This window comes from Motacilla alba, chromosome 5 (assembly GCF_015832195.1).
Source record: "Motacilla alba alba isolate MOTALB_02 chromosome 5, Motacilla_alba_V1.0_pri, whole genome shotgun sequence".
NCBI lineage: Eukaryota > Metazoa > Chordata > Aves > Passeriformes > Motacillidae > Motacilla > Motacilla alba.
The window spans coordinates 59,799,417-59,827,296 of record NC_052020.1 but is presented as its reverse complement, the minus strand read 5'-3'; the positions used below and the strand labels follow the sequence as shown (position 1 = coordinate 59,827,296).

The 27,880-nt window shown below is 46.4% G+C and overlaps 2 protein-coding genes across 4 annotated transcripts; one reads left to right on the top strand and one right to left on the bottom strand.

Moving 5' to 3' along the window:
* The first annotated feature begins 66 nt into the window (after positions 1–66).
* On the top strand, positions 67–15,784 carry STYX (serine/threonine/tyrosine interacting protein). 2 transcript variants are annotated; one of them, XM_038139141.1, is made up of 11 exons: positions 67–300; positions 10,247–10,279; positions 11,099–11,152; positions 11,957–12,054; positions 12,449–12,509; positions 13,252–13,288; positions 13,803–13,842; positions 13,926–13,976; positions 14,428–14,500; positions 14,980–15,073; positions 15,250–15,784. In XM_038139141.1, the coding sequence occupies exons 1-11, from the start codon at positions 244–246 to the stop codon at positions 15,321–15,323; spliced, it is 672 nt and encodes a 223-aa protein (XP_037995069.1). In that variant the 5' UTR covers positions 67–243; the 3' UTR covers positions 15,324–15,784. The 2 variants fall into 2 exon arrangements, with proteins under 2 accessions (XP_037995069.1, XP_037995070.1); XM_038139142.1 differs by lacking the exon at positions 67–300 and adding an exon at positions 9,326–10,130.
* A 4,637-nt stretch (positions 15,785–20,421) lies between these two features.
* GNPNAT1 (glucosamine-phosphate N-acetyltransferase 1) lies at positions 20,422–26,311 on the bottom strand. 2 transcript variants are annotated; one of them, XM_038139468.1, is made up of 6 exons: positions 26,254–26,311; positions 23,802–23,989; positions 23,011–23,073; positions 21,770–21,897; positions 21,116–21,177; positions 20,422–20,895 (listed from the first exon to the last, which is right to left on the bottom strand). In XM_038139468.1, exons 2-6 carry the CDS (start codon positions 23,971–23,973, stop codon positions 20,748–20,750), a joined length of 573 nt encoding a protein of 190 aa, XP_037995396.1. In that variant the 5' UTR covers positions 23,974–23,989; positions 26,254–26,311; the 3' UTR covers positions 20,422–20,747. The 2 variants fall into 2 exon arrangements, with proteins under 2 accessions (XP_037995396.1, XP_037995397.1); XM_038139469.1 differs by lacking the exon at positions 26,254–26,311 and adding an exon at positions 25,997–26,247.
* Between the last annotated feature and the right edge of the window lie 1,569 nt (positions 26,312–27,880).

Sequence of the window (27,880 nt, the reverse complement as noted above, 5' to 3'; positions counted from 1 at the left end):
GGAGGAGGAGGAGGAAGAGGAGGGGGCGGAGGAAGAGGTGGGAAGAGGAGGAGGAGGAGGGAAGAAGAGGCGGCGGCAGCAGCAGCGGCAGCATGGCGGCCGGGCGCGAGCGGCTGAGCGCGCCGCCGCCGCCTCCTCCTCCGCCGCCTCCATCTCTTGCCGCTCCCGAGCCGGAGCCCGCGGCCCCGCTGCCCAAATAGCCGCCCTGCCCCGGGTCCTGCCCCGCCCGGACAGCGCCCGGCCATGGAGCTCGCCAAACCGGCCTTCCCCGCGCTGCCGCAGGCCAAAGAGGACTCTGAGGTGAGCGGGAGCTCCGGTCCCGGCCCCCCGCACACGCCCGGCCCGCGGCCCCGCCGGGGCTTCCCCTCACAGCCCTGCCCGCCCTGCGGAGCCTCCCGCGCCCCTTCCCGCGGCGTTCCCGCTGGGATCCATCGCAGGCCGCGGGTCCGTGTCCCGCCCTGTGCTGGTGACACCCCCTGCGACCACCGGCCGCATCTTCCCTCCCCTGGTCGCTGTCGGGCTCTGCTCGGTTCGTCGCCCTCCGGCATCTCCCCTGCCCGGTGCCTCCGGCCTGGAAGCCTGGAAGCCTCCCACTATCGCAGGTTGCTCCAAGCCCTGTCCAGCATGGCCTTGAGCGCTTCGGGAGTGGGGCAGCCGCAGCTTCTCTGGGCAGTCTCGCCACCGTCACATTCAGGGAACCGAGCCCCTCCGCTTCATCTCCTTTGGCTTTTGCCCATCCACTCTTTTTTTATGCCCCCTTTCAGGGTCACAGCCTGTCTGTTCGCCGCCCTTTGGCTGCTCCGGCCGTGTCCCGGTGTGAGCAGCCCCAGCGGCGGTACCCGCGGCTCCCCTCCGGGCTCTCGGTTCCTCCTGCCCTCGGCCGCTGCCGGAGCCCCCCGGCGCTCGCTGAGCCCATCGGGGCGGTGTTTCCAGGCGGTTCAGAGCCAGGACTTCTCTGCGGAACGAGGACAGGTGGCCATGTGTGCTCGGACGGGGCTGTGCGGTGCCACAGGAGCCGCGGCAGCGCGGTGTCTGATTTCTGAACTTGGCTGAACTCGCCGGCGCTGACCCTGGACGCTGGTGATTTGTTTTTGTGTGTCACAAACATCCCCCAGTGTCGTCCTCCCCCCCCCGCCCCTTTTGGTGGCCTCAAACGTTTAATGCGAAATGTCACAGCCTGCATGAGGGAAGCTGAGAGTGCCTGAGCTCTTCAGACGTCTGTAGATTGTCATAATTCTAAACATCAGCATTTATTTCTGTTTGAACAGCGTTGCTCAATGCTGTTATGGTGGTAAATTACCTGAAATATGGGAGTGACTCTTTTTGTTCTGTTTTTGTTGTCAGGATTTAATACTCCCCATCACTTCAGAGCTCTGGAGGTGTTACAAGTCTTCTAGTTGTTCTCACAGAGTTGTAATCACTTTGTGTCTCAACACAAATCATCTGCCACGCTGTGAGGTTTATAATTTGTTTGTTTTTAAATATCTTTTCTTTGTGGAGAAACCAATCGTGTTACCCACAGTTTTGTTAACTAAATCAGCCTGGGTGGCTTTTCATCTGAAATGGCTAAAGAGGAATGTGGGGTTAAAATAAAAATGAAACCAGAGTTCAGTGCCACTCTAATAACTCTTAACTGATGAAAACTGAGATTGCAATACAGTGTCTTTCAGAGTAGCTTGTACTTTGTCTTTTTTCATGGACTGTCTGTAAATAATATAATTTGTAGTGTGTTAGGACTTCACATAGTGGTGATTTTTCAAGAACTGATTCTAAAAACTGTAAGAATTTCTTTTCAATATGCTGCATTTGTGTCTGACTTGATCTAAATACAAGATCGTGTCAGCAGATTCTGAGCTCTGCTAGAAGATAATAAACAGTTGGAGTACGTGGGGGAAAGAGGAAAGTGAAAGCCAGTGCTGAGTGTCAAAGTTCTTGTGGAGGTAACTCGTTAAAAGCTAAGTGTAGGAGACTGAAGGCCAGTCCTTAAGACAGTGCTTTGGAAAAGCAAACCAAGGGAACCAAAATCACCCTGCCCACAAAATGTAGATTTTCCTGGAAAGCAGAAGATGCTCCTGCACGTTGCAGTGAGGAGACTCTTTAATGAGCAGTAATCCCTAATATTTGGGGAAGTTGGTGATGGATGGTTTAATGCTGGCTTGGCAGATTTGATTTCAAGATCCTGAGAAGGAGAGGAGGGAGAGCTTGGGGAATCCCTGGCTGACTTCCTGCTGCTCAAAAGTGCAGCTTTGTCGCTTCTTTAACTCACTCCGAGCGCCACCCCCAGCTCCCTTCCTCGAGCTGACACTCCTAACCGTGTCGCAGCTTTAATAATCAAAATCATAATTAAAAATAAAGCCAAATCGCTGCTTGGCTGCGCAGCATCCCATTCCTTCCTGGCACAAGGAGAAGTGTTGAGGGGAGAGAGCAGCCTGGATTGACTGGGGCAGCCTGCAGGGATGGGCTCTGATAAATAGGTCACTTTTCCAGCCTGGATGTTGTTTGTCCTGTCCCTAATCCATAGTGTGGTGTTTGGGATTGCTGGATTTCTAAACCTCTTGGCTGCTGATACTTTTGGGAGCTTGGGAAGTGCCAGAAAACCTGGAACTCATCATTCTGGCAAAGCTTTTCTGAGAATGTCTGTGAACTGTGTGTTCTTTTGCAGTGGGGTGATGGTGAGCGTCTCAGCTTTGTGATTAATAGTGATTCTATGTGAGGTGGAACCAGTTCTAAGCTTAGATTTTATTTATTTTTTTTTTATCAGCACATTTTCCAAGGTCAGGTCTCAAACTTTCTTAAATTTGAGAAGTTCTGTGTTGCATGTTTATACTGGGAGGAAAAAATAAGTCTAAAATCCATTAAAAAGGGTCAGGTTAATAACAATTAGTACATGTTGGCTTATTAGTACTTCTGGAAAGAAGGTCAGTAAGGACTGCAGTAATTGAAAGAATTTAATAAAAATTAGTTTCCCATTAAATTTTAAGCAAAACCAAAAAAAAAAAAAAAAAGGACTAGGATATATATAATGAGAACACAGCAACAATTACCAGTTTATTTCTTTGTTTAAACATATTTGCTTGCAATCAGGCTGAGCAAACCAAGTATTCATGATGTACTTAGAATTTTTTTAGGGCTCTCCATGGGTTTTGTAATTAAATTAGCAGCCTATTGACTAAGCAGACATATTTGCCTTTTTATTATGCATAAAAGCTGAGTTCTTTTTAGCACACGCAGTTTTTCTAAAAAAGAAATTTACATTTTTGACAGCTATATTTAGTCTGAAATGCTAATGTATTTCTGACTGCTTTTTTTAACTATGAAGTGATGCAGCCCATCTAAAGGTGGAACAAATCTATTAAACTTCTTTTACTCTCACTTTTGATAGGCAACACAAATAAACCCCTTAAAACACAGCTTTTCCCCTCCTCTGCAGACTCTTTGAAATAAGTAGGAAGCTTACATCATTAGAATTATTTTACCTGCCCACATAACAGAGCCCAAAAAAATGGAGAACAAATGCTGTGTTGTGCTGGGAGATGTAAATCAGGTGACAGATTTTGATCCCGGCTCAGTGGGACACTATCAGGCTGCTTTGCATAAATCAGAGCAGTGCTGTGTGGCAGCTGGAGCCGAGCAGCCTCTCAGCCCTGATTAATCTGTGCCTCCCATCCAGGGGAGCCTGCTGGGATCCACACGGGCACAGAGGGGCACTTTGTACAGTTTGGGAGGTAAGGCAGGTTCGGGTTGTCGTAGCTAAATGAGGATTGTCTCAGTGTAGCCCAACTCATGAATTGAAAATAGGGGCATGGAAAAGGCCATTAGAAACAATTCTGATCATCTGGGTGAGTGTGGCACTCCAGGCACTTGGCTTCCTGTAACAAGGATTCTGTCTGCACTGCTTTAATTCCAATTTTATTGGAAAAAAAAATTCTATGCTGGAAGTTTTAGCAGTGCTGCTGATCCTGTGTGCTGATGGTGTTTCATGAGCTGCCTTTAGGACCAGTGTTAGAGAATGGGACAAATAGGAATTGTTTTATTTCTACTTTTCCTTTAGTTTCACCTTTTATCCTTCTCTGTGGCTTGTGTTTCTGCTAAAATAACATTTCTTTCCCTGCTGTCCTTCATTCCTTCTTTCCTCCATGTGCTCTGTCATTCCCACCTGCTTTTATTCCTCTTCTCCACCTTCCTGCTTTTGTATTCTTTTGTATTTTCAATGCCAAAAATGTCTCTGCTGGGGCCTTCCCCCTGTCTGAGTGCTCTGGGCAAACAGAATTCCCAGTAAATCTGGGACAGTCAATCTGCTTCCATCCCTGCTGAGTGCGGTGGCCATGGGATGGAGCAGCTGTGCCAGGGTGGCAGTGTCACCTCACCCTTTCTGCTGCCCCTTTCTCCAGCCCTCAGCCGCCTCTGGGACAGCAGCACTGTGCAAGCGTTCCTCCAGCTCTGCTCATGGCAGTGCCACGCTCACACCTTCAGGGAATTAAAGGATTTGGTTTAATTCTGTGTGTTTTATAGAGTTGCACCGGGATTTCTACCTGGGGAAAATATATGTATATGTATATTTATAATTTTTATATATATATATATATTTATATTTATACGTATTTTATATATATATATTTATACGTATTTTATATATATTTATACGTATTTTATATATATTTATACGTATTTTATATATATTTATACGTATTTTATATATATATATTTATACGTATTTTTTATATATATATTTATACGTATTTTTTATATATATATTTATACGTATTTTTTATATATATATTTATACGTATTTTTTATATATATATCTGTACGTATTTTTATATATATATCTGTACGTATTTTTATATATATATCTGTACGTATTTTTATATATATATCTGTACGTATTTTTATATATATATATCTGTACGTATTTTTTATATATATATATCTGTACGTATTTTTTATATATATATATCTGTACGTATTTTTTATATATATATATCTGTACGTATTTTTTATATATATATATCTGTACGTATTTTTATATATATATCTGTACGTATTTTTTATATATATATCTGTACGTATTTTTTATATATATATATCTGTACGTATTTTTTATATATATATATCTGTACGTATTTTTATATATATATCTGTACGTATTTTTATATATATATCTGTACGTATTTTTATATATATATCTGTACGTATTTTATATATATATATCTGTACGTATTTATGTACATTTTATTTAATTTTTATATATATATTTTATATATATTTTTTATTTTTTTTAATATATATATATATGTATATATAATTGAGCCTGCCCTGGTCAGGTAGTTGCACTAAATGATTGTTGTGGGTTCCTTCCAACTGAAATAATTCTATTTGTACAGTAACCCCCATATTTTTAATAGAACTGTCCAAGAACACGAACATGCCTCAAACTGAAGACACAACCTTTCACTTCATTCCTGTTTGTAGCTAATTTTGAGGCTCTTAAGTACCACCTTTCACCGTGATAGATGTGGCAGGTTTCAGTGATACTCAAATATTTTCCTTGAATATTTTTTTCAGTACCTCATTTAATTTGTCTCTTTCCTTACTAAAAAATGGCAAGTGATTGTGCTTTGCTACTGCTGTATTATTTTAGGATTTTTTCCTGCGGTTGTTCCGTTTTACAAATACCGATTTAGATTTTTGTGCTAGTCTTTGGAGAAGGATATTATCACTTTGGGCCACGTAAAATGCTTTCAAAGCCAAGGTGCGATCCCATTTGTGAATGTGTGAATGACCCTTAGAGCTGCCTGGCAGTGAAAGCCTTTGTGTGGAGCTCATTGTTGTGGGATCAGGAGCCAGCCCCGGTCCGGGGATGCTGCTGCTTGATGCAGTCCTGCCCTCTCTAACGCTGTCAGACTGTAATTTGAATTCTGATATAACACAGGCTGTAATTTGAATTTCCTGTGCGGTGTTCAGGGCACAGCCGGGAGCTGCAGCAGGTCCGAGCCCCAGGCTGCGCTGCTGTAACAGTTTCTGCTGCTCCAGCTTCACAACTTTTGGGAGAACCTTGTAGCAGGTTTGGAGGAGAGGATTGGAGTGTTACAGGGAAGAGGAGTCTGAGAGCCCTGGGTTTTTGAGGTGCACCGTCCATCATGCAGGAGTCCTGCTGGGATGGATTGTGACGGGGAGGGAAATCTGTGGAGAGGGAAGTGATGCTCTAAATCAACAACAAAACTGGGAGTTGGGAGATGATTGGACGCCTGGAGTGCTCAGGAGGTTTTACTGGGAGCTGTGTGCAGCTTTTCCAGAGGAATTGGGTGATGGTCTGGGAAGCAGGAGGAGTCATTGCAGGGGGTGGGTGATGCTGAGCAGGTGAAAAGCAGCAGTGAAAATCGAGAAGAGACTTCCTGAGCTCATCTCCTCTAACTACGATTGGATTTCTTTTCCTGGTGGTTTTTGCAGCATCTCTGAGAGCTTCTCCCTTCACCTGGGCCAGCCTGTGGTTTGCAGGCTCTATAATTACAGGGCAGCAGGAGCTGAACCATCCTAACTGGGCTTGCTTTTCAGCCAGAGCTGAGCTTTGACAAAGGCTGGGGCTGTAGCTTTTATGTTCAAAAATCAGATGGGTCTGCAGGCTTCAGCTGGCAGCGAGGGACCAGTTAAGCTGGGTCACGCACATCCATCGCACTGCGTTCCTTCTGGAGAGGCTGAGGCAGCTTGGCTGTTGTGTTTAAAAACCACCCTCTTTGCTTTGGTGTGGGGTCTCCTGCCCACCCAGGGACGCCAGATGTGGGGTTTCACCCCCGGATTGGGGTGACCCCGAAAGATGGAAAAGTCTCTGCTCCAACCCGTGCCTTCAAAGGAAGACTCAGCAGTCCTCTGTTGTCTGGTCTCAAGGTTGTTTATTGTTGGTTATCTAAAAGATTCTTTTCCTGAGCTGCTGTGGCCCATTCAGCAGCTCAGACAAAGGCACACTGCCCTCCCAGGGGCTGCTGCCATCTTTTATATCACACATTCCGTGTTACATGTTTATACCTTTTCCCCGATACCTACTATCCATATTGAATGGTGACTTTCTACTCTAAACCAATCTGTGAGTGCCAACATCACCAAAGACATGGAGGCTAGGAAGGAGAAAGAAGGAGGACAGGGCACACCCAAATCCCTCCATCTTAGAACCCCTGACCCCCATGTACAAAACTTGGACCCCTGCGTACAAGGCTTAAAACCCCCCTGTACAGCACTCAGAAACCCTTCCTTTCACTCCGTGACTGCTTCTACTACAATACCTAAACTTTTGTGTGTGGCTTGTAATTCTTCATACAGAGTTGGTGATTTGCTCCACGGGCTAAGATCCAAACCCCACGTGTGTCTTTGGCTGCATGCCAGGGTCTCAGAGCCCCCTGCCAGCGGCTCTGGCCATCCAGGGCACCCAGAGGGATGTCCTGGGTTCCGACACTTTGGTACAGAGTCTCAATGTCAGGGCTGCTAAACTCATTTTAAAAAATCATAATAAAAATTTTTTAGATTAAGTCTTAGCCAAGATCACTCTTACAAAAAAAACTCCACGTCCCTTTTTGCTGTTAAACTGTTCTAAGGAAGAACAGGTGTAACTGAGGCAAAATATGGATGAAAGAACCCAAACTTTTGGCAGAGCTGACATTTATTGGATACCAAGGGGCTCTTTGTAGTGTGGACAAGTCTTCCCTATGAATTCATAGCTTCCATTTCTTCAGCTGGAGGTTGGATGGGGAAGGGAGGGCTTTGGAATGTGTTTTGTTCCCCCTTGTCCTGCATGTTTGAGGAGATCTGGCACAGGGGAGTGGCTCATTTTTAAAACTTTGGAATTCTAGGGATTATTTTTTTTCCACTCCATCTCTTTGGTGTCTTGCAAGTATTGATGAGTGAGCCTTCCAGTGAGTTGTCACTTGTCCTGGAGAGCCTCCCAAATCCTTGGCTGCAAGGAATGCTGTTCTTCCCTCCACCTCTGGCATCGCCCTTTGTTTTCTTAGCAAAATTCTTGCATTTGATCTGATCTAAAGAGAAGCTTTCAGTTGTTTTTTGTCTGCTTGGTGCTGCAGACAGTGTGGAAAACCTGGCTGATGAATGAACTCCTTAAAATGGAACCTGTGCTTGGCTTCAGTCTCCATTAATAGATTGGGATTTTTACATAACTTTGCATAACATTTGAATAATCTGGCATTGTTGGTTTTGAAAGCCTTGAAGGGCTGTCAGCAGTCACCAAAATCATTCTTTCAGTAGTTTGTCTCAGATTAAATGTTTTCCTTAAACACTCTCTTTGCAATCAAAATCCCATTGGAAAACTGTATCTTTTTTGCTTTTGGAGGGCACTAAAGGCCGATATCTGGGGCCTTGAGTGATTTTTTTTTTCTTGTTCAGAACATCTGTGCTGTCTCTTGGGATTTGGTTCCCTTTGGACTTGCATTGCTCCATTCTTACCTATTTATTTTGCACAGTTTACAGCTGTTGGGGCTAAACATTTCCTGCCTCTGGTGCTTTTGAAAGGAACATTTCCACTGTGCTGTTAAGCCAAAGCAGCGATAAATTTGTGTTTTCATTGTGCTCCAGATCAAGATTTCTAAATTCTACAAACAGAGTAATAAACCTACTAAAGTGCTTGCATATTCCTGGAGTGCAGCTTAAGCTTTTCAGAGTTTATTGGTTTTAACTTGGACAAACCTGGGGTTTTCTGGCCTTTTGAGGGGTGAATGATGCTTTTGTGTACACAGCAAGCCAGCAGGGTTGTGCTGAACCCTCTCAGGTCCCCCTTCAAAAGGATACTCTAAATATCATCCTTATGTCACAACATTTCTCCTTTCTACTTCCAGGAGTTTTTTATTCCAGCTGGAACATGCAGAAGTCATTTAGCTACTTGTGTGTCTTCAGCAAAGCCCATTTCAGTGCATTTTATTTCCCTGTTTGGGCTGCCACTTTAGCTGCTATCCAAAGGATTTTCTGGAATGGTTTAATGTTTGTTTGCTCGCTTTTCCAAAATAACTTTACTGATACTAAAATCCTTCTTAATTCCACGACCAAGAGCTGGAAAATCCTCCCTGTGCACTGTGGGGGTGTCTGAGGGAAGCTCAGGATTTTTATTGCGTTGGTGAAAAGAGCTTTAATGTGAATTTAATGCTTCTGGGACAAGTGTAGGTGCTGAGGTGAGCAGTGCTGCAATTTAAGGGATCCTCCCTGCTGTAATCCAGACCTCCCTTCCCAGCTGGAATATTTGATGTTTAACTTCCCCATACTTGTGAGGACATCAGGCCATAGGGGAAGTTTTTTCTTAGCTGCTGGTGTGTGTGTGTGTGTGTGTGTGAATCAAACACCAGAGTTATGTAAATAAATGTATCCACTTTATTGGATATATTTGACTATTCCCTTTTTGGGTTTTTTACCTCCAGATGGTAGCTGGGATCTCAGCTCCAACTCCTTCATGTGTGAGGGTCAAGGAATGAGTAAGAGCCTGTTAATAGAGGCCAGTGGGAGTTGGAGGGAAGGAAAGACAGGAATAGTCTCTGCCCGAGCACTTTCTGTTCAGCTTTGGCAGAGCTGCAGAGGGGAGCAGAGCATGGAAATGTTGATCCTGGTGGTTGCTCTGGTCAGCTGGGAATGGGGAACGGGAGCTGAGCCCTCCCGGGTCTGGGGAAGGGGGTGTTGGGCTGTAAATGCCAGCAGGATCATGGGCAGGAGGGGTTTATTTACAATACAGCTCCTCACGGTTTACTCTGGGCTGGAGGCTCCTAAGGGCTTGCTGTGGTCCTGGAGAGCACAGGTTTCTGGGCTTGTTCAAGCTGAGTGCTGAATGTTCAGAGTGGATCAGGTGAGGCAGTGTGGATTTTGAGGGAGTCACCTGCTCTGCTTGTTATCTTCTGTAATTTCAGCAGGAATTCCTTTGCTTCTCTGACCAGTACAGAATGTTCTAAAGCTTTTTTCCTTTCTCTTTTTTTCCTCTCCTCACTTCAGAGGGAATTCCTCAGCAGAAAGCTGAGGTGTGGATAAGCTGATAAGGATCTTTTCCAGCCTTAAGGATTTTTTTTTTGTAGAATACTTGAGGTTTCTTCACATTAACTTTCCAAATAGTGTTCCTTGCACTTGGGTGCTGCTGGCATCCACGTGGAAAGGTAGCAGGGAGCTTGTACAGAACTTGGGATTATTTTCTATAAAATGCACATGTACATCTCTGCCTGAATGTTTTTCTCTGTTGTGTATATAATTATTTTTAATTTTTTTTTTTAAGGATTGGACCTATCCCATGAGGAGAGAGATGCAGGTAGGACACTTTTATTTACTGTTTGAGGCAAAACCCATGGAGCATTTAATGAGGAGAAAAAAGAGCTGGTATCAAAATCAGTCTTTACCTGTAAAGTGTCAAGCAGCACCATGGGAGACAGAATTAATGAGTTCATTAAGGTGAGGATTTGCCAGCTTGGAATGCAGGTGTGTTTGCATCTCTGTTGTGCAGGTAGTAAAACAGAAATCCCCCAAATATTATATTTTTGTCTTTCTGAATGTCTTTAGATGATTACCAAAAATGTATCAGAGGTTTGCCTTCTGCCTCGGGCTTGGGAGTGTTCTCCAGTGGGATGGACAGTTAAAATTTTCCTACCATGGTGTCAGTCAAACCTCTGCACAAGATAAGATCTACACACCTGCATATCTTCATTGGTGGGGAGATAAATGGTTAAAAACTGACATTTTCCCCCTGCTAGGCCAAAGCTGAGGAATTCCCATGTGTGTATCTCTTCTCGTGAGAACAATTTGGAATTAATTACAAGACAGGATAATAAACCAAGTTAAAAGAGTTCCCTTCCCTTGATCTGAGGCTGGGTGAGAGGCAGAATCAACCTGGAGCTTAGTCCAAATCAAGGACTTTGTTCCTGCTCCAGAACAAGATCCCCAGCACCAAGATCATGTTTCTTTTATCCTGCCAAACCAATTTTTTTTTTGCCTTGTCCTGCTATAAATGGCATTGATTACACATTTCAGGAATATGTAAATTATTTATCTCCGTGTTCTGAGGTGAGTGGAATGTGTTATTTCAAATCATCTGGAGCTGATATTAAATGTCTGTTCTTCTTCTGCCTCCTAGGAAATCTTACCTGGGTTATTTTTAGGCCCGTATTCTTCAGCTATGAAAAGCAAGGTATGATTTTCAGAATATTCTCTCACGGGGAAGCTGTGCTGATTGGATTTGTTACTGTGGAGATCTGCTCTGTGTATCCATAGAGGTGTAAATTTGGTTGCAGTTCTGAACTGGAACATGAAAAATGCCAAAGTGGAAGGAATATGTGGTGCATTTGTGGGATGAGCTGTTTGTATTAAAATTGAGTCTTAAATATAATTTTTCTTGGAGAATTTAAACCATTTGAGACACTTTACCAAATCCTATTTCCATTGCTGAAGTGTTGTAAGACCAGTCAGAACTGGGAACTCTCACACAGACATTAAAACAAGGAAAATTAAATTACAGTGAAGTCAAGCACTGCTCAGGCACAGCTTGGCTCTGCAAATTTGCCTCATGGTTTAAATGATCTTGTTTTCATGGTCTGGTTCCAGTGAGAATCCAATGCTGGCTGCAAATTCCTCCCTCATGTAGGGACTTGAAATTTCAGGCCAAGTGAAAGGTGGGGAGAGACAAACAACAACTTCATTGAATGCCTTCCTCTTTTGTCACTTTTTCTTTTGGAAAAACAACATTTTTGCACTCTGAATTCTAGAAAACCAGCTCAGATTTTCCTTGATGTAGCCCTGTTTTGTATCTAAGTACAGCTTTTCTTTTTATTTCTATTTCTATATAGAATAAATATAATACAGTATAATTATATATAATATAGTAATATGTGTATTACTAGTCTATTTATTACAGCTTTTCTTTATATTATTATTTATTTACTGTCTAATAGATGAATCTGTAATTTTAAAAAGATATTTGTTTCTTTCTCCACAGCTACCTATACTCCAGAAACATGGAATAACCCATGTAATATGCATACGGCAGAACATTGAAGCAAATTTTATTAAACCAAACTTCCAGCAGTTATTTAGGTGAGAAATGACCAAGATTCCTTCGTGGGTGTGTGCGTGTGCTTTCTTTCCAAATATTTTCACATTGTCAGAATTATTTGAAAAATGTGCTGAGGTGCAGAAAGACTTGAAATCCAACCCATGGATTTTATTCACCCTGCACGACTCTGCAGATGAGATTTATCCACAGTTTGCAGTAACTGCTTCCAGTTTTCAGTGATTTCTGAGTGGGGAAGTCTGGCAGGGGGTGTTGGAGGAGATTCCTCCTTTCCTCCCAAGGTTCTGGATGGAATTTGTGGAGCTCAGAGCAGGAATTAAAGGTTGTGCTGGGTTCCTCCTGCAGGGAGGGGTTGTGGCAGCTCCCAGGAGCAGCAGCTCTGTGGTGTTGTGCACTCACAGGAAATTTTCATTGCAGGTATTTAGTCTTGGATATTGCAGATAATCCAGTGGAGAATATAATCCGATTTTTCCCTATGGTGAGTAGATGGGTCGGGAAGGGAAATCCCCAGGAGTTTTCTGAACTAACAAATACCACTTGCACATTTGGGATACTCAGCCTGAGGCACCTGGAAGTGCTGCCAGCTCCTGACATTATTATTGACACTTTAATAAGTGTAATTAACTCCTTTTTACAAGTGTGGAAACAGGTGGAGTTGTAAGAGCTGCTTCTTGTGATGGTATCAAAAAAAAAAGAAAAGAAATAAAAATTTAAAAAGACTGGCCTCAAAACAGAGATTTGGTCATGGGGGAATTCTGGGGCCCTTGACCTGGGGGAAACTTTTATTTGAGCCCAAGAATATTTACATTTCTTGTGTCAAATTCAAAATAATAACTGAGTTTTACAGTGTCTTAAAACATGTTTGCTGCAGAGGAATTAAAAAGTAACTCGTAAATCAAACAATGCCCATTGGAACAAACCCCTGGTTTTGAGCTGGGGGTTTTTATTTTTATTTTAGTCCAGTTTGCAACTGAACAAAAGGATTTTGTTCCTTCTTCCACCAAAAAACCCAAAAGTGCCTTCACTGTTTTTTCCCACAATTTTAGGAATAGTTTAAAGTACAAAAGAAATACAAATGTCCATTTGAAGTGGGGTTTAAGTCTGCATAAACGTGCCTTATTGTCACTGATATAAAAATTATACCCAATTTAGGTGTTAATACTACCTGCACTAAAAATAATCAGAAAGTTTGAGTCTTGTATTATTTTTTTTCTTTTCAGACTAAAGAATTTATTGATGGAAGTTTACAAAGTGGAGGTAAATAATATTAACTTTCCCCTCATTTATTTAGGTGTTGTTAAAGCTTTAAAACTAACTTAGGAGTATGGATTGGAGGCTCTTAAATAAGAGCTTTTCTTAAATTTGGGGGGTTTATTATGCTTGATTTGAACTCCGTTAGACACCTTCAGAGCAAAGTGTTCTTTCCTTTGGCCTCTAACTGGAAAATCAGTCCCTGGGGTTTGGGGTTTTTTCACATGAAACTCAGCTGAGTTCTGTCCACGAGGTTTTCTTGTCCCCTCTCAAACGTAGGACCTGAAATCTGCAGTGTGGCCATTCTGTCATCAGGATCCTCACAGGAGCAGCAGTCCCAGTTCTGTGTCCCAAAGGACAGAGTGCAGTTAGAAATTCGGGGTGAAGGAAGACAACTCTTGTTTTTTTGGGTGTGCCTTGCTGCTGCCTGGTCTTCCATAACAAGGGAAAAGCACATTTCAAATGATTTCATTCCATTTATACACATATGGTTAATTTGGGGTTTTTTTTCCCTTCTCAGGGAAAGTTCTTGTCCATGGGAATGCAGGGATTTCTAGAAGGTAGGAAATGATCCACCCTGAAATTAATATTTTTAAACAATTGAAAGATGTTTTTCTAATTTTCAATTGTTTTTTTTTCCCAGTGCTGCCTTAGTTATTGCATACATAATGGAAACATTTGGGGTGAAGTACAGGTAAGAACTATTCAGGTTTTAATTCAGGTGGTGTGAGTGAATGATTTTGGAGGAAACAGAAACTGTTGTGTTTTCACTCAGTGCCTCACCAAAGACTTTACCAGGAGCTGGTTCCTCCATTTTCCTTCACTGCAGTTGTGTTTACAGCCTTTTTTTATAAGAATCAGGCACCTGCTGCTCAGGGAATGAGGGCACCAGCCTCCATCCATGGATAAAACCTTGGGAGAGCCCCAGGGGCTGTTCTGAGCCTGTGCTGAACAGCAAAGTGAGCTGAGCTCTGGGGTGGGCAGACAGAATTGTACAGCTGCTGCCTCCTGCTTTGGTGTAAAAACCAGCTCTGGGCAGGGTTTAGAGGTTCTGTAGTGCTGAAAAATTGGATAATCTGAAGGAAGGCTCAAAGCACAGAGACTTCTAGATATTTTTCACAGAAGTGTTTTCTTCTCTTTTTAAGGGATGCATTTACTTATGTCCAAGAAAGAAGATTCTGTATTAATCCTAATGCTGGATTTGTCCATCAACTTCAGGTGACTTTTTTTAAAATTCCTGATCATAACTGAAAAGCCATTTTAATGAATCATCTTCCTGCCAAACAGATATTTACACAAATATGCTTCAAGGAAATGTCAGGAGCTGGAGTAAAGCTTGGGAGGAAGATGAGTGGGCACCTCAGTTCCTTAGAGTTAAGCTTTGGACAAAGATCCAGGGATGGAGGAGAAATAAAAATCCTGGTTTGTGCAGTGATTAAGAGGCTCTGAAATGTCTTGGTTGGTGCTGAGGGAGCTGCAAAGGAAATGTGGTTTGTTCCTTAAAGCCATTTCTTTAGTCATCCTTGAACTTTTCCTCTGACTTCCTGATGGTTTTTGTCATTCATGGCAAAGCAGCAAAGAATTCTCCTCCTCCCAAATCCGTGCCTGAATACGAGATGCTCCCTGAATTGGCCCCGCTCATCCTTACAAAGCTTTATGCCAGAGTAATTCCAATGCACGTTTTTGGACCTTTCCAGGAATATGAAGCCATCTATCTAGCAAAATTAACCATCCAGATGATGTCACCTCTGCAGCTGGAGAGATCCCTCTCAGTCCCACCTGGCAGCACAGGTGAGCAGCTTCTCCTGCTGGGCAGGGCTGAGAAGGGATTTTTCAAACCTTTAGCAGCAGAATCCCAAACTCTTGGGAAGGGCTTTTGGGTGTGCAAGCTGAGTTTAAAAACTTCAGTGTAAAGTGTTGACATGTCCTGGTTTGCCATGGCTGAAGTTCCCTCTTGCCTCCTGCAGGAAGTTTGAAGAGGATGCACGAGGAGGATGAAGATCTTGGCACCATGCAGGTGGCAGCAGCACAGAATGGCTGATGGCTGAGGACAAGCACTGCTTGTAGTGAGAATTCCTGCCAAGAAAGGTGAAGAAAACTAGGGAAAAAAAAACAAAACCACACACAAAAAGCAGAACGAGAATTAATGCAAAACAATGAACACACATAGCTTCTTCTCAATTACATGTTGCTTTCAGATGTAAATCTGCCTCTGCAACACACTAAGCATCATTTTTAAGATGTTGGACTTCTTGAATGAATAGATGGCACTGATTGTTTTACTCCTTTTTTACACTTTACAGTTTTATTCTAAACCAAGATTTTTGGACTTGCAAAGAGGTATTATTGCAATAATGCACTTTTCATACTTGAAATTTCTTTATTTGTATGATATAAAGTTATTACTTTAAACAAAATGCAAGCGGGGGGGATTTGTTTATAAAGTTATTTGTGTAATTTATAACAAGAGACTTTAGTAAAGAAAAAGTTTGCTAAAATTCACCTTGTTCTCAGTATGTGTTATGGCAGAAATGTGCTTTAGGAACAGGTTAATTCAAGTTGAGCTATCTAGAACATCCTCAAAGTGGCTTTCAAGGAGTAGTTGCTGTTGCAAGGCAGTAGTGGCATCATTTGAGGTAAAAATTGGATTTGTCTCTAAAAACTGAGGCCTGGGCACTGCCCATAATGGGATCAAGACTTAAAGGATTCACCTGAGCTCTGGTAAAACCTTAGACTCAGCTAAGGAAACACTTCTTGCTGCTTTAAGGTTTTCAGCCTGGGGTTTGTGCAGCTGTAACTGTCCTGCCTCAGCAGCACAGAGGTTGTGCAAGCACAGTCCTGGTTCTGCAGCTGCTTTATTTCCCAATGGTTGTTGCCTAAAAGCCAGGGCTGGAATGATTTGGGAGCACTGTGGTGACTGGGCAAAGCTGTTAGAAAAACGTGTGTGTGTGGAAATCTGAGCTCGGTAAGCAGACTGTGTTTTAACAGGGGAAAAAATGGGCTCAGGGTTAGGGGATCAGAGCATCCAGCAGCACATTCCTGTTCCTGCTGATCCCCTCTGCCCCCTGCAGCAGTGATGGAGCAGAGTAATTCCTTCAGGAGGGAAAACAATCTGCAATAAATAGTGAGATGCTTTAGTTAGGAACTTTTCAGCTGGAAAAAAGGAAGTGATTTCCCTCCTGAAGAGCTGTGCTGTGCCAGTGTCCAGTGCTGGTTTGCAGTTGCAGAGGGTTTGTTCCTGCTCTGAGCTTGACCCTCCATAAAGGAATGCTCTGGGGCTGTTGGGAAATGCATTCCTGGCCCCCAGGCACTGCCAGCCACCAGCTGCTGCTGGAGCTGGGCTGGGAGGCATCAAATCCCTCTCAATTCCAGGTCCCTGGGGAAGGGGAGGGATGAAGCACAGATGGAAGGCACTGATTCATCTCCAGCCTCGGCCGTGTCCCTGTCTGTTCTCTCTGGGGTCCTGGCAACACTCCCTTCTTACTGACAAGCTCCATGACTAAGGATTTCTCATCAATCCCGTTTTTTTTCCTGGCATTACCCCCTCCTGGTGCCTTTTACAGTCATTCTGGTCTGTCTGCCTGTCAGATCCTAGGGGATTCTGAGATTTCATTTTCCTCAGATCTATTACTAAGCCATCTATTTAAAGCTTCCTGTGTCTGTCTGCTGGAGTTTCACTGCCAGGAGGTGTTTGTTTCAACATTTGGTTTTGGGGCTTGAACTAAAGGCAGGACTTGGAAGCAGGGTCCCTCACTGTGGACTGGAAAGAGAAGTGGAGGGTGAATTATTTTTATTTCCCAGGTTCAAACACAAAACTGCGGCACGCAAATCTTTGGGAATCCACAGCTCTTGACTGAGATGCTGAAATTGCCTTTTCCAGCTTACGGGAAGCAGAGTGAAGGAGCTGGAGATCTCTTCCTCAGGGTGGGAAAGGTCTCAGCCAAAAAATTCAATCACAGGGAAGCGGTAACATTCAGCCTGGGGAGAAGCTGGCAGTGCTGTTAGGGCTGGTTCTGACAAAAAGAATGTGTTCCAGGCAAGGCTGGACAGGGCTCGGAGCAGACTGGAACAGTGGAAGTGGCCCTGTCCATGGCAAGGGGTGGAATAAGATGGACTTGGAGATTCCTTCCAACCCAAACCACTTGGGATTCTCCAGCATCAATCAGATATATGTCCAAATACTGCTGTTTTAATATCTATTATTTTTATGATTATATATATTTCTATAAATATATAAAAAGAGAGATCTATATAGCTATATATAATTATATTCATCTGAAACAGAGGTACCCAGATGCCTTTGTGGTCCAGGGGAAAGACATTTATGAAAGGAAAGGTTTGGTGCTTGCCTCAAGGAGGTAATGGTTGATTTTTTATATATATATATTATATATATTACATGTATATATAATATATATTATATATATAATACACATATATAATATATATTATACATATGTATATATATTTTATATATAATATATATGTGTATATATTATATTATATGTGTGTATATATATGTGTATATACATATATATGTGTGTATATGTGTATATATAATATATATGTTTATATATATGAGTGTCTCTAGATATGTGTATATATAAATATGTATACATTTTAAATCTGTCGATATAGATTGTATATATACATAAAATACATATCCATATATATAGATTTTATATATACATAAAATATCCATATAGTTTTATATACACATATACGCCACACATATTTATCTCTATTTTAGATCTGGTTTTATATATAAATACACAGGGCCCTTGCTCTTCGCTCCCCAGCCCGTGGCACTGTGGCTCAGTTTCAGGGCTGCTGCAGTTGCTGTTTCCCTGCACCCGGGCCATGCAGAGCTGGCACTTGTGGCACTGTCACTGTCCCGGGGCCATGCCGAGCTGGCACTTGTGGCGCTGTCACTGTCCCGGGGCCATGCAGAGCTGGCACTTGTGGCACTGTTGCTGTCCCGGGGCCATGCAGAGCTGGCACTTGTGGCACTGTCGCTGTCCCGGGGCCATGCCGAGCTGGCACTTGTGGCACTGTTCCTGTCCCCGGGCCATGCAGAGCTGGCACTTGTGGCACTGTTCCTGTCCCCGGGCCATGCAGAGCTGGCACTTGTGGCACTGTCACTGTCCCTGGGCCATGCAGAGCTGGCACTTGTGGCACTGTCACTGTCCCGGGGCCATGCAGAGCTGGCACTTGTGGCGCTGTCGCCGTCCCTGTGACAGTTTCAAACAGCCCCCGTGTGACCGTGGTGTCCCAGGGCCCCGGGGCACACCTGACCCCGCAGTGGCACCTCCGAGTCCCCAGTTCCAGCTCTCCAGCTGCTGTTTATGCGGAGGGGTGGCAGTGTCACCTCTGGCAGGAACAAAGAGCCCTTCAGCTGCCCTGGGGGCTGTGCCCATTGTGTGCAGCCACCAACCCCAGCTTCCAGCCCGTTCATCTGCTCGCCAGTGCTGAGAGCAGGGCCCAGCGCCTGCTCCTCACTCTGATCTTCTCATTAACTCCTAATGAGGGCCTGGGGCTCTTTGCATGGTGTAGATACCACGGAATTCAAATCATCCACTTTCAATCCTGGAAATTCTCAATTAATTACAGTTGTGAAAGGCAAGGAAATCCACCTCGGTCACTTGGGCCAGCAGAAAGCAGGAGCTGCTCTGCAGAATGAGAGTCAGGGCTTGAGCCCTGCAGATGCTGTCAGAGGAGCACATCTGCTTTCTCCTGGGACAGAAATCCACATGGAACTGCTAGAAATGTTCTTTCCAGCCTGGGGAAGGGGAGCAGGTAACTGCAGCAGGTGCTGCTGCTCAACAAGCACGTCCTCACTCCACGAAAAACACTCCAGATACAGGTGGCAATCATTTATTCAGCTTAAACAAAGATATTCTTTAAAAAAATAATCAATAAATAAAGCGGACATCACCAAGGAGACAGTGGATGGAGTGGAGAACCCTCAGGAAGATCAAGCAGAGCCCCCAGCGCTGTAGAGCTGCTCTCCAGAGCACAAAGCAGGACAGTGTGGAAGGCCAGGCTGCCCACAAACAACCCTGGCTGGGTACAATGCCCGATTCATGGCTGTGGGATTTGTCACTCCCCACACAAAACGCCACTGTTGGCAACAGGCCTTCGGATGTTCTTTGCTTTTCACCCCTGGCAAAGTGCTGAAATCATTGATCCGGCCGTGCAGCACCAGGGAAGCTCCGCAGCAGCAGCAGCAGCAATCCCTCGGGAGCAGAAGGGGGGGTTTCTCTCCTGGTTTGCTGTGCCACAGGTGCAAATCCCTCCTGGCCCTCTGGAGATCCAGTGGCTGGGCCAGGGGCGTTCAGTAAATCCCAGCCTGGTTTGGGTTGGAAGGGACCTTAAACTCATTCCAACAGGGACACCTTCCACTGTGCCTGCCCTTGGACACTCCCAGGATCCGGGGGCAGCCACAGCATCTCTGGGCACCCTGTGCCAGGGCCTCGGGATTTCCCAGCTAGGAATTCCTTCCCAATATCCCATCCATCCCTGCCCTGTGGCAGCTGGAAGCCATTCCCTGTGTCCTGCCCACACAAAAGTTCCTCTCCCTCCTTTTCAGGCCCTGCAAGTGGCTCCAAGGCTTTTCTGGAAGCACCCCCAGCTCCCCCGGGTGAAGCTGAATCTGCCATCCCAATCCCATTCCCAGATTACTGACCAGAACCCCGCTCCCTATGGGATACACTCCTTCAGACATTCCAGTTTCCCAGTTACAAACCACATTTGGGGTTTTTATGTCAGAAAAAAAAAGGTGATTATCCTGAAAACCCAAGTTATCAGCTAAAGTGCAGGAGCCCTGCAGTGAGAAGCACACATCCATTTCCAGCACAGCCTGAAAGGATTCTCCCCAACCTGCACCAAGAGTAACAAATCCAGTCCTGGAAAACAGAGCCTGGAAAACTTCTGATGCACCACCAGCACTTCCATGATGTGTCATGGAAAAAACCAGAACTAAGGCCTGTTGTGTGTCACTAATTCTGCATAAGAGAAGCCTCATCCCTGCCCCAGCTACATCATCCTTCCATCAGCACAGCCAGGACAGTCCCAGGGCTGTCCTTTGGCTACTGAGAAGAGAAGCACAAACCTTTAGAAAAATACAATGCAAGAAAAAATTTGAGATAAAAATATATACCTTTGGTTAAAAACCATCCCTTTAACGAGTCCTTTGTAACTCAGCTAGAACAGAAAAGCTTCACCTCCACTCAACAGTAGTAAAAATTAGTTCTAAACTTATTTTCTAACCCAGAGGACTCTTTCTAAAACCTCAGTAATTTTTTTTTTCCCCAAGATTTACACATTTGATGTTCATTATAGGGATTGTTATATCTGCAGCAATAAACTATAGAAATTTTCCACGGAGAGAATGTTTGTAGCACAAGCTCCTCCACCAACAGTCTTTTCAAGAAAAAAAAAAAGAACCCAGAACACCCAGAAGCTGTTAATTAAAGAACCGTTGAAACATGTAGTTTTCATCAGATACCAAATAGCCAAACTTCTTGTAGAAATCCACATTTTTGGGCAGACACTCCAGCGTGATTTTGTAACAGTTCAGTCTCTTACTTAGCAAGGTGAGGGTGGACGTTAATCTGGAAAAGACCAAAAAATCAGCAGTTCAATGCAGGGTCAGTGAATATTTAATGAGTTCTGTCATCACAGCCACAACAATGAGGGCTGACAGCACTCTCTGTGTTTTCCTGCGGATCATTTTATGCCCAGCTGGTGATCCCTGCCAGCTGAATTCTTCTCTTGGCAGGAAGGTGTGAGGTGTAAAGGGCTTGCTGAATGGCAAGGGTGGGGAATACTCACAGTTTTCCAAGCTGCTTCCCTCTGCACTCCCCGCTGACCACCACATCTTCTATCCTGCCTCTCTGAAAGCACAGGCAAGTGTTTGTTAGCCGTGGAATTGCCCTTGCAGCTCCCTGTGTTCACAGCCTGGCTGGGACTCCAGCACGGGGATCCTCAGCCATCTGCTCTGCCAGAGCCACGTCTGACTCCTTCCAAGGCACAACGGGACAGATCTCCCAGTGCTCCTTCTCCTTAGGAAAAGCCAAAGCCTCCTTTTACTATCAGCTCGGCACTCAAGGATGTGATATCTTTTTTAAATACACAAAATATTTGATATTTTAAAACATATTTTTTTAAATACTTACGTTTTTAAGGTTGGAAAAGCCCTTCAAGACCATCGAGCCCAACTGTTCCCCAGCACTGCCAAGGCCACCACTGACCCATGTCCCCAAGTGCCACATCCACATGGATTTTAAATCCCTCCAGGGATGGGGACCCCACCAGTGCCCCGAGCAGCCTGTACAGGGCTAGACCACCTTTTCCACAAGGAAATTTTCCCCAAAATCGAACCTAAACCTCCCCTGATACAACTTGAGCTTGTCACCACACGGTAACACCATAAAACCCAGAGTCAGGGCCGGGCTCTTTTCCTCCCTTCCCAGCTGCAGGATTTACCTTGGCACAGGAGTGAGTGAATTTGTGTTCTATGACCAGCGTTGCCGTGGCAACGATCTGCCCCAGGTTGGTGTCCTCCACCACGGTGACGTAGTAATCTCCAGACCTCTTCATGTGCTCGAAGGTTTCTGTGGGAGCAGGCACAGTGTGGAACAGGCAATTCAGGCTCACGGAAACTGCAGTTCAGTCTGATGCTGGCAGCAGTCTCTGACTGCAAATCACTGTGGGATCACAGGGACGATGCCCCCAAGACTCCAGAAAATAAATCTCCCAGAGTCAGACGAACCCATGAGAAAGCAGGAATTAGACAAATCCCTCTTCCTTATTTTCCCAGAGAACCCTCCTTGCTGAGCAGCTCTGCACATGGGTGCTACAATATCAAATCATGGAATGCTCTGGGCTGAAGGACCTTAGCTCATCTCATTCCATCCCCTTCCATGGGCAGGGACACCTTCCACTGTCCCAGGCTGCTCCAAGCTCCTGGTCTTGGACACCTCCATGGATCCAGGGGCACCCCCAGCTTCTCTTCTGGGCACCCTGTGCCAGGGCCTGCCCACCCTCACAGGGAATTCTTTCATGGAAAGGGTTGTCCAGCCCCAGCACAGCTGCCCGGGGCAGTGGTGGAGTCCCCATCCCTGGAGGGATTCAGAAGCTGTGTGGATGTGACACCTGGGGACATGGATTAGGGCTGGGTTTGGCTCGGATCCTGGGATTCCTTGAATCCCTGAGCTGCCTCCCCAGTGCCTGTCTGGCCCGGGAGCAGGATTTAAAGGGGATCTAAAGAAGGTTCAGAGAGAGCTGGAGAGGAATTTTGGTCAAGGGCCTGGAGGGACGGCACCAGGGGAATGGCTTCCTACTGCCAGAGGGCAGGGATAGATGGGATATTGGGAAGGGATTCTTCCCTGAGAGGGTGATGAGGGGCTGGCACAGGGTGCCAGAGAAGCTGTGGCTGTCCCATCCTGGAGAGTGTTCCAGGCCAGGTTGGAGGGGCTTGGAGCAACCCAAATAATCCATCCTACCAGCTGTCTACAGCTCAGCCTAAAAACCAGTTTCACACTTTAGGCAGCAATTTCAGCAGCCCTTGGGGATGCAGGGCTGAGTGCCAGGGGAGCTGAACTCATCCCTCCCTCTGGCACCAGGCACTCGGGAGCCTCACACCTGAGCAGCTCTGCTGTCAGCATCAGGATCCTTTGGTTCCCTGCAAGCCCCGTGGAAAAGCCAAGGAATGATGAGGTACTCACTGATGAACTGCTCCGGGCTCACCACTCCCGTTTCCGTCAGCTGACCCAGAACCTTAAAAAAACCTGGCAGGAAAGGAGGGGGAAAACAACTCTCAGTGAGGGACAGACACACAACCAGCTGCAAACAGCAAGCAACAATCCAACACGGCTGTCTGGAGAGGGACCGTGGTGCCATCACATCACAATAATGTTGAAGGATTGGCTAAAGCTCAAGCGAGCCTGGAATAATGAGTCCAAAGCAACCTTTTTATCCAAATTCCAGAACTGAAGGAGAATTCATGCACCAAGATGCTCGTTCATGTTGTTCTGGTATTAAAGGCTACAGTAGGAACAACTGTGCTCCCTCTCCAAAACCATGGCGAACGGGAACTTGTGGATTATTTGGAAGATTTTGCTTGAATTTTGGGATTAAAACAGTAAACTAAATACTCAGGGTCACCCAATACAGCACCAGTCCATGATGCCAAAAGCTCAAATTCAGGGATGTGGTCACACAGGACAAACCAGGACATGGTCACAGCCCCAAGGCTACCAGAGCCCCAGGGATGTTCAGCCAAAGCTCAGGGTGGCATTGTTGGGGTGTCCTGTGCAGGTTCAGGGGTTGACTCAATGGTCCCTGTGGGTCCCTTGCAACACAGGATGTTCTAAAATTCCATCAAATTGTTTACTGATAAAAATAACCCAGATCAGGGAAAATGATCAATCCCAATCTACCGAGAGCTCCTGCAGAAACTGAAGTTACCAACTCGGCCCCCAGTGTCATTTCTGGCAATCACAAACCAGGATTCTACCTCGATTTAAATCAGCTGTGCAAAGTGGTCTCAGGACCAGCCCATCCCCTGGATCCAGCGGAGAAATAGCAGGAGAAAAGGTCGTGGTGTTCTCGCTCCAGTCGAGTTCCTGCAGGATCCTGGGGTCAAACATGGGCGTGTCATCGGGCATCACGGTGGCCACGGGCATCATGGCTGCAAGCGGAGATCTGGAACAGAATGGAACAGGTAAGGCGTGGTTTAACCTCTAAATGAGCTGTTCCCCCTGCAGCACGCCGTGGGATTTGCCTCAGGGATTTCCAGGAAGGTGAATACACTGCTGTTCATTTGATCTGCTCAGCCTTCACCAGAGCGTGTGCACCCGGAGCTCGTGTGTTTGTCCTGGCAAAGTGCAGCCTGATAAGGCTCCGGGGAGGGGATTCGACTCTACAGCCCTCTGGAGGAAAGCATCGCTCTCAAGAAACCTCCCAACAGCCTGTCCAGCCGTCATCTGCACTCCCGTTCAACTCCAAACCTGCCGTGGGAATGATTCCCTTTGCTCCAAGCAGTCCCACCCCAGAAATATTTCACCTCTCGGGCACAATATTTCATCTCTCGGGCAGCAGGGGATGGCACAGCCACAGCCCAGCCCACCTCTGCTGTTTGCTCCGTGTGTTTGCAGAGCCCAGCTGCCAGGCACGGCCCCACAGTGCCCAGGAAACGGGGCCAAGGTGACAGCGAGACGCCTGTTAATGATTGAAGAGGTTGGGTTATCCTGGGTGACAACGGGAGGGATCTTCCTTATTGCATCCCAGGGGGCTGGACAGGGCTTGGAGCCACCTGGGATGGTGGAAAGTGTCCCTGCGCAGGGCAGGAGGTGCAATGAGATGGGCTTTAAGGTCCCTTCCAATTCTGGAATTCCATGAAAAATCCCATGAAAAATCCCATGAAAAAGGAAAATAATTCTTACTCCGTCCCCTGTGGAATATCTGGTATGAGCAGAGCTCATGAAAACTTCCAATTTAAAAAAAACCACCTTCAGATTGCCTCAGCTGCACCAGGAACACAGCAGTCACACGCTAGTGGTCAGGCCAAAGAGCAGAAAGAAAAAAAGTATTTGGGATGACACTTTTTAAAATAAGCCCGGAGGAAGCACAGAATGTTTGCTGAGAGGCATCACAGTGCAATGAGCCTCAAAAGTGAAAGTGGCTCTAGAAAACCAAGTGAAATTTCTTAACTAAAACAAAACACCACACAAAATCTTTTTTTCTGCCACCTGCTGGTAGTCACCGGCCTCTGAATCCCAGCTCTCACCCTAGTTTTGCATATAAAAGTTAAAAAATTTGCTGTTACAGCAATTCAACAGCAACACAAACTCTCATCCCGTGTGAATTTCCAAAATGAAACAGCGGCAAAGATGAACTGCAAAGAGAAGCACTCCTACAGATTTCTCTGTTCCTGCAGTTCAACCAGTCCAGGGTCACTTTTCCTCTGTCCCCCAGGATTCCCAAGTGTCCGTATCAACATTCAAACAGTGTCTGTACAGAATAGAACAGACCTCAAGCTCCAGCTCAGCACACCACGGGAAAAGCACAAAGAGAAAATAAAATGTTTGATGCTCTGTGAGCAATTAGTGACCAACTAAGTCACTTTCCCAACTACTTCCGGCACAGCTGGAGCAGGATGGAGTCACAAGTTGTGCTCATTTTCTGGAGGCAGGAATATGATTTAGGATAATGTCAATTAAAAATTTAAAAAAAAAAAGGATTAAGGCACAGGGAAGGAGAGCTCAGGCCTGTGGGTCGTCCCGGTCCCCCCATGTGCTGGGAGCAGGGTATGGCCAGGGACCCCCTGAGCTGAGCTGCCATCCCGGGGGACACCCCCAAACCCCCTGGGAGGGTCCGTGGGTGCCCGGCCAGACCTCTGCCAGTTTTGGGGGACAGGGTGACAGAGCCCAGCTCTGCCCTGGAGGGTCCCCACGGCTTTCCTCGGCTGAAGCAGCCCCTTGGGACAGACCAACCTCTCGAGGGGCTCCCCCCACCTCACACAGGGCCCCTTGAGGGGATCCCCTCAACACGCAGCCCTTGGGGGGGGTCTCCACACCCCGCACGGAACCTCGGGGGGGTCCCACACCCCCTCACCCCACACACGGTCTCTCGGGGGGTCCCTACAGCTCCCCTCAGCTGAAGCTGCCCCTCGGGGGTAGGACCCTTCCCCAAACCAACCCCTCGACTCACACACGCCCTGCTGAGGGCACCCCTCACTCCATCCGCAGCCGCTCGGTGGAGCTGCGTCCCGCTGCCTCACACACGCAGACCCTTCGGGACGGTCATATCCAACACAGCCCCTCGGTGGTGTCCCCACAGCGCCCCTGAGCTGAAGCAGCCCCTCGGGGGGTGGGACCCGTCCCCAGACCGAGCCCTCAGAGGGGGCCTGTCCCTCAGAGGAGCCCCCCCCATGCTCCGCCGCCCCTCAGGCCGCTGCCCGCACTCACCCGCGCGCCGGCCCCGCCGCACGCGCCGCACGGACGTGGCAACGGGTGGGCGGGGCCGGGCCGGGGCCGGCGCGCGCGCGCGCCCGCCCGCCCGCCCGACCTCAGCCAATCGCAGCCGACCGCGGCCGACAGCAGCCAATCGCCGCCGAGCTCCGCCGTCTGGCCACGCCCCCCTCAGCCCCTCGGCCGGCCTCGCGACCTTTAGGGCCCGGCTCGCTCCCTGGCGCGGATTGGGCGGGAGGGCTGCGGACACGCCCCCTCCCTCGGACAGGCCACGCCCCTCAGGACCCCGCCAAGATGGCGGACCGTGCCGTGTATTGATGGCGGGTCCTGTCCCGGCTCGGCGTTCCCACCGCCTAAAGGGTCTTTTCACCCTCACAGAAGTCCCAGTGGGCTCTGCGAGGGGAAGGGTGAAGGCAGCGAGGCACGACACAAACACACACCCCTTGCACCCCCTCAGGGATGCCAAGGCTGAGGCGTTTGATGGGTTTGGAGTTTTAGAATCATGGAATTCCAGACTGGGTTGAGTGGGAAAGGACCTTTAAAGGTCATCTTGTTCCAGCTCCTGCCATGGCAGGGACACCCTTCCACTGTCCCAGGCTGCTCCAAGCCCTGTCCAGCCTGGCCTTGGGCACTGCCAGGGATCCAGGGGCAGCCACAGCTGCTCTGGGCAACCTCTGCCTCTCCACCCTAACAGGGAACAATTCCTCCCGAATATCCCATATAAACTCACCCTTTTCCAATTGAAAGCCGCTGCCTCTTGTCCTGTCCCTCACTTTGACAATTTTTATCTCAGTGGGATTTTTTTTGGAGGCTGCATTGCTCTGCTTGGACAAGATGCGCTGGGACGGGCCTTGTTCGGCCTCCAAGGCTGACAGACTCCGTGAGTAAGGGTTTCAATTCCTTTTCAATAAAAAACCCCAACTTTGGGATCATCTCAAGAGACAGTTTTAGGAATAGCTGAGGTCAGGGCACGCACGTAGCCTGCAGCAGGAGAACTGGTGAACGCAGTAATTACACGAAACGCTTCTGAGACATGATTCTCATTTTCCATGTGTCTCCCCTGCTACTTTACCATCAGAATGAATCATTCTGTAACCATGGAAACAATCAACATTCCTTACTTTTTGACTTCTTCAGGCCCAGAGTGACCAGATGACACACACCGACCTTCCTCGCTCCAGGCACACCCAAAATCTGGGGGCGAAGCTCCAGATTGCAGCCAGATGAGCCACTGCAATATTTAACCTTTTATTGCGAGGGAAAGGCACAAACTGAGCGTGAGTCTCCCCTCCTATCCCTTCTGATTTGTTTTGAGGGATTCAGAGGAGCGGGAATGTCCCATCCCTGCTAAAAATGAGTATTTTATCGTGCTGCTTTGCCTGGTTGAACAGGGACGCTGGGAGTGTGGAAACACTTCCACGGTGTGAAAAATGCCAGACAGAGGTTTAGCTTTAGCTCCCACCACAGTGCCTTTCCCTGGATGGAAAGATTTTATGGATTTGAGGTAGATTTTTACACTTGGTGTAAGTAAGAGTGGGAAGCCAATGCTTTCTAAAACCAAACCATGCCCTAACAAGGCCACGACCACATGGGGTCAGCCCAGCTTTCCCCGCTGAGGCTCAGA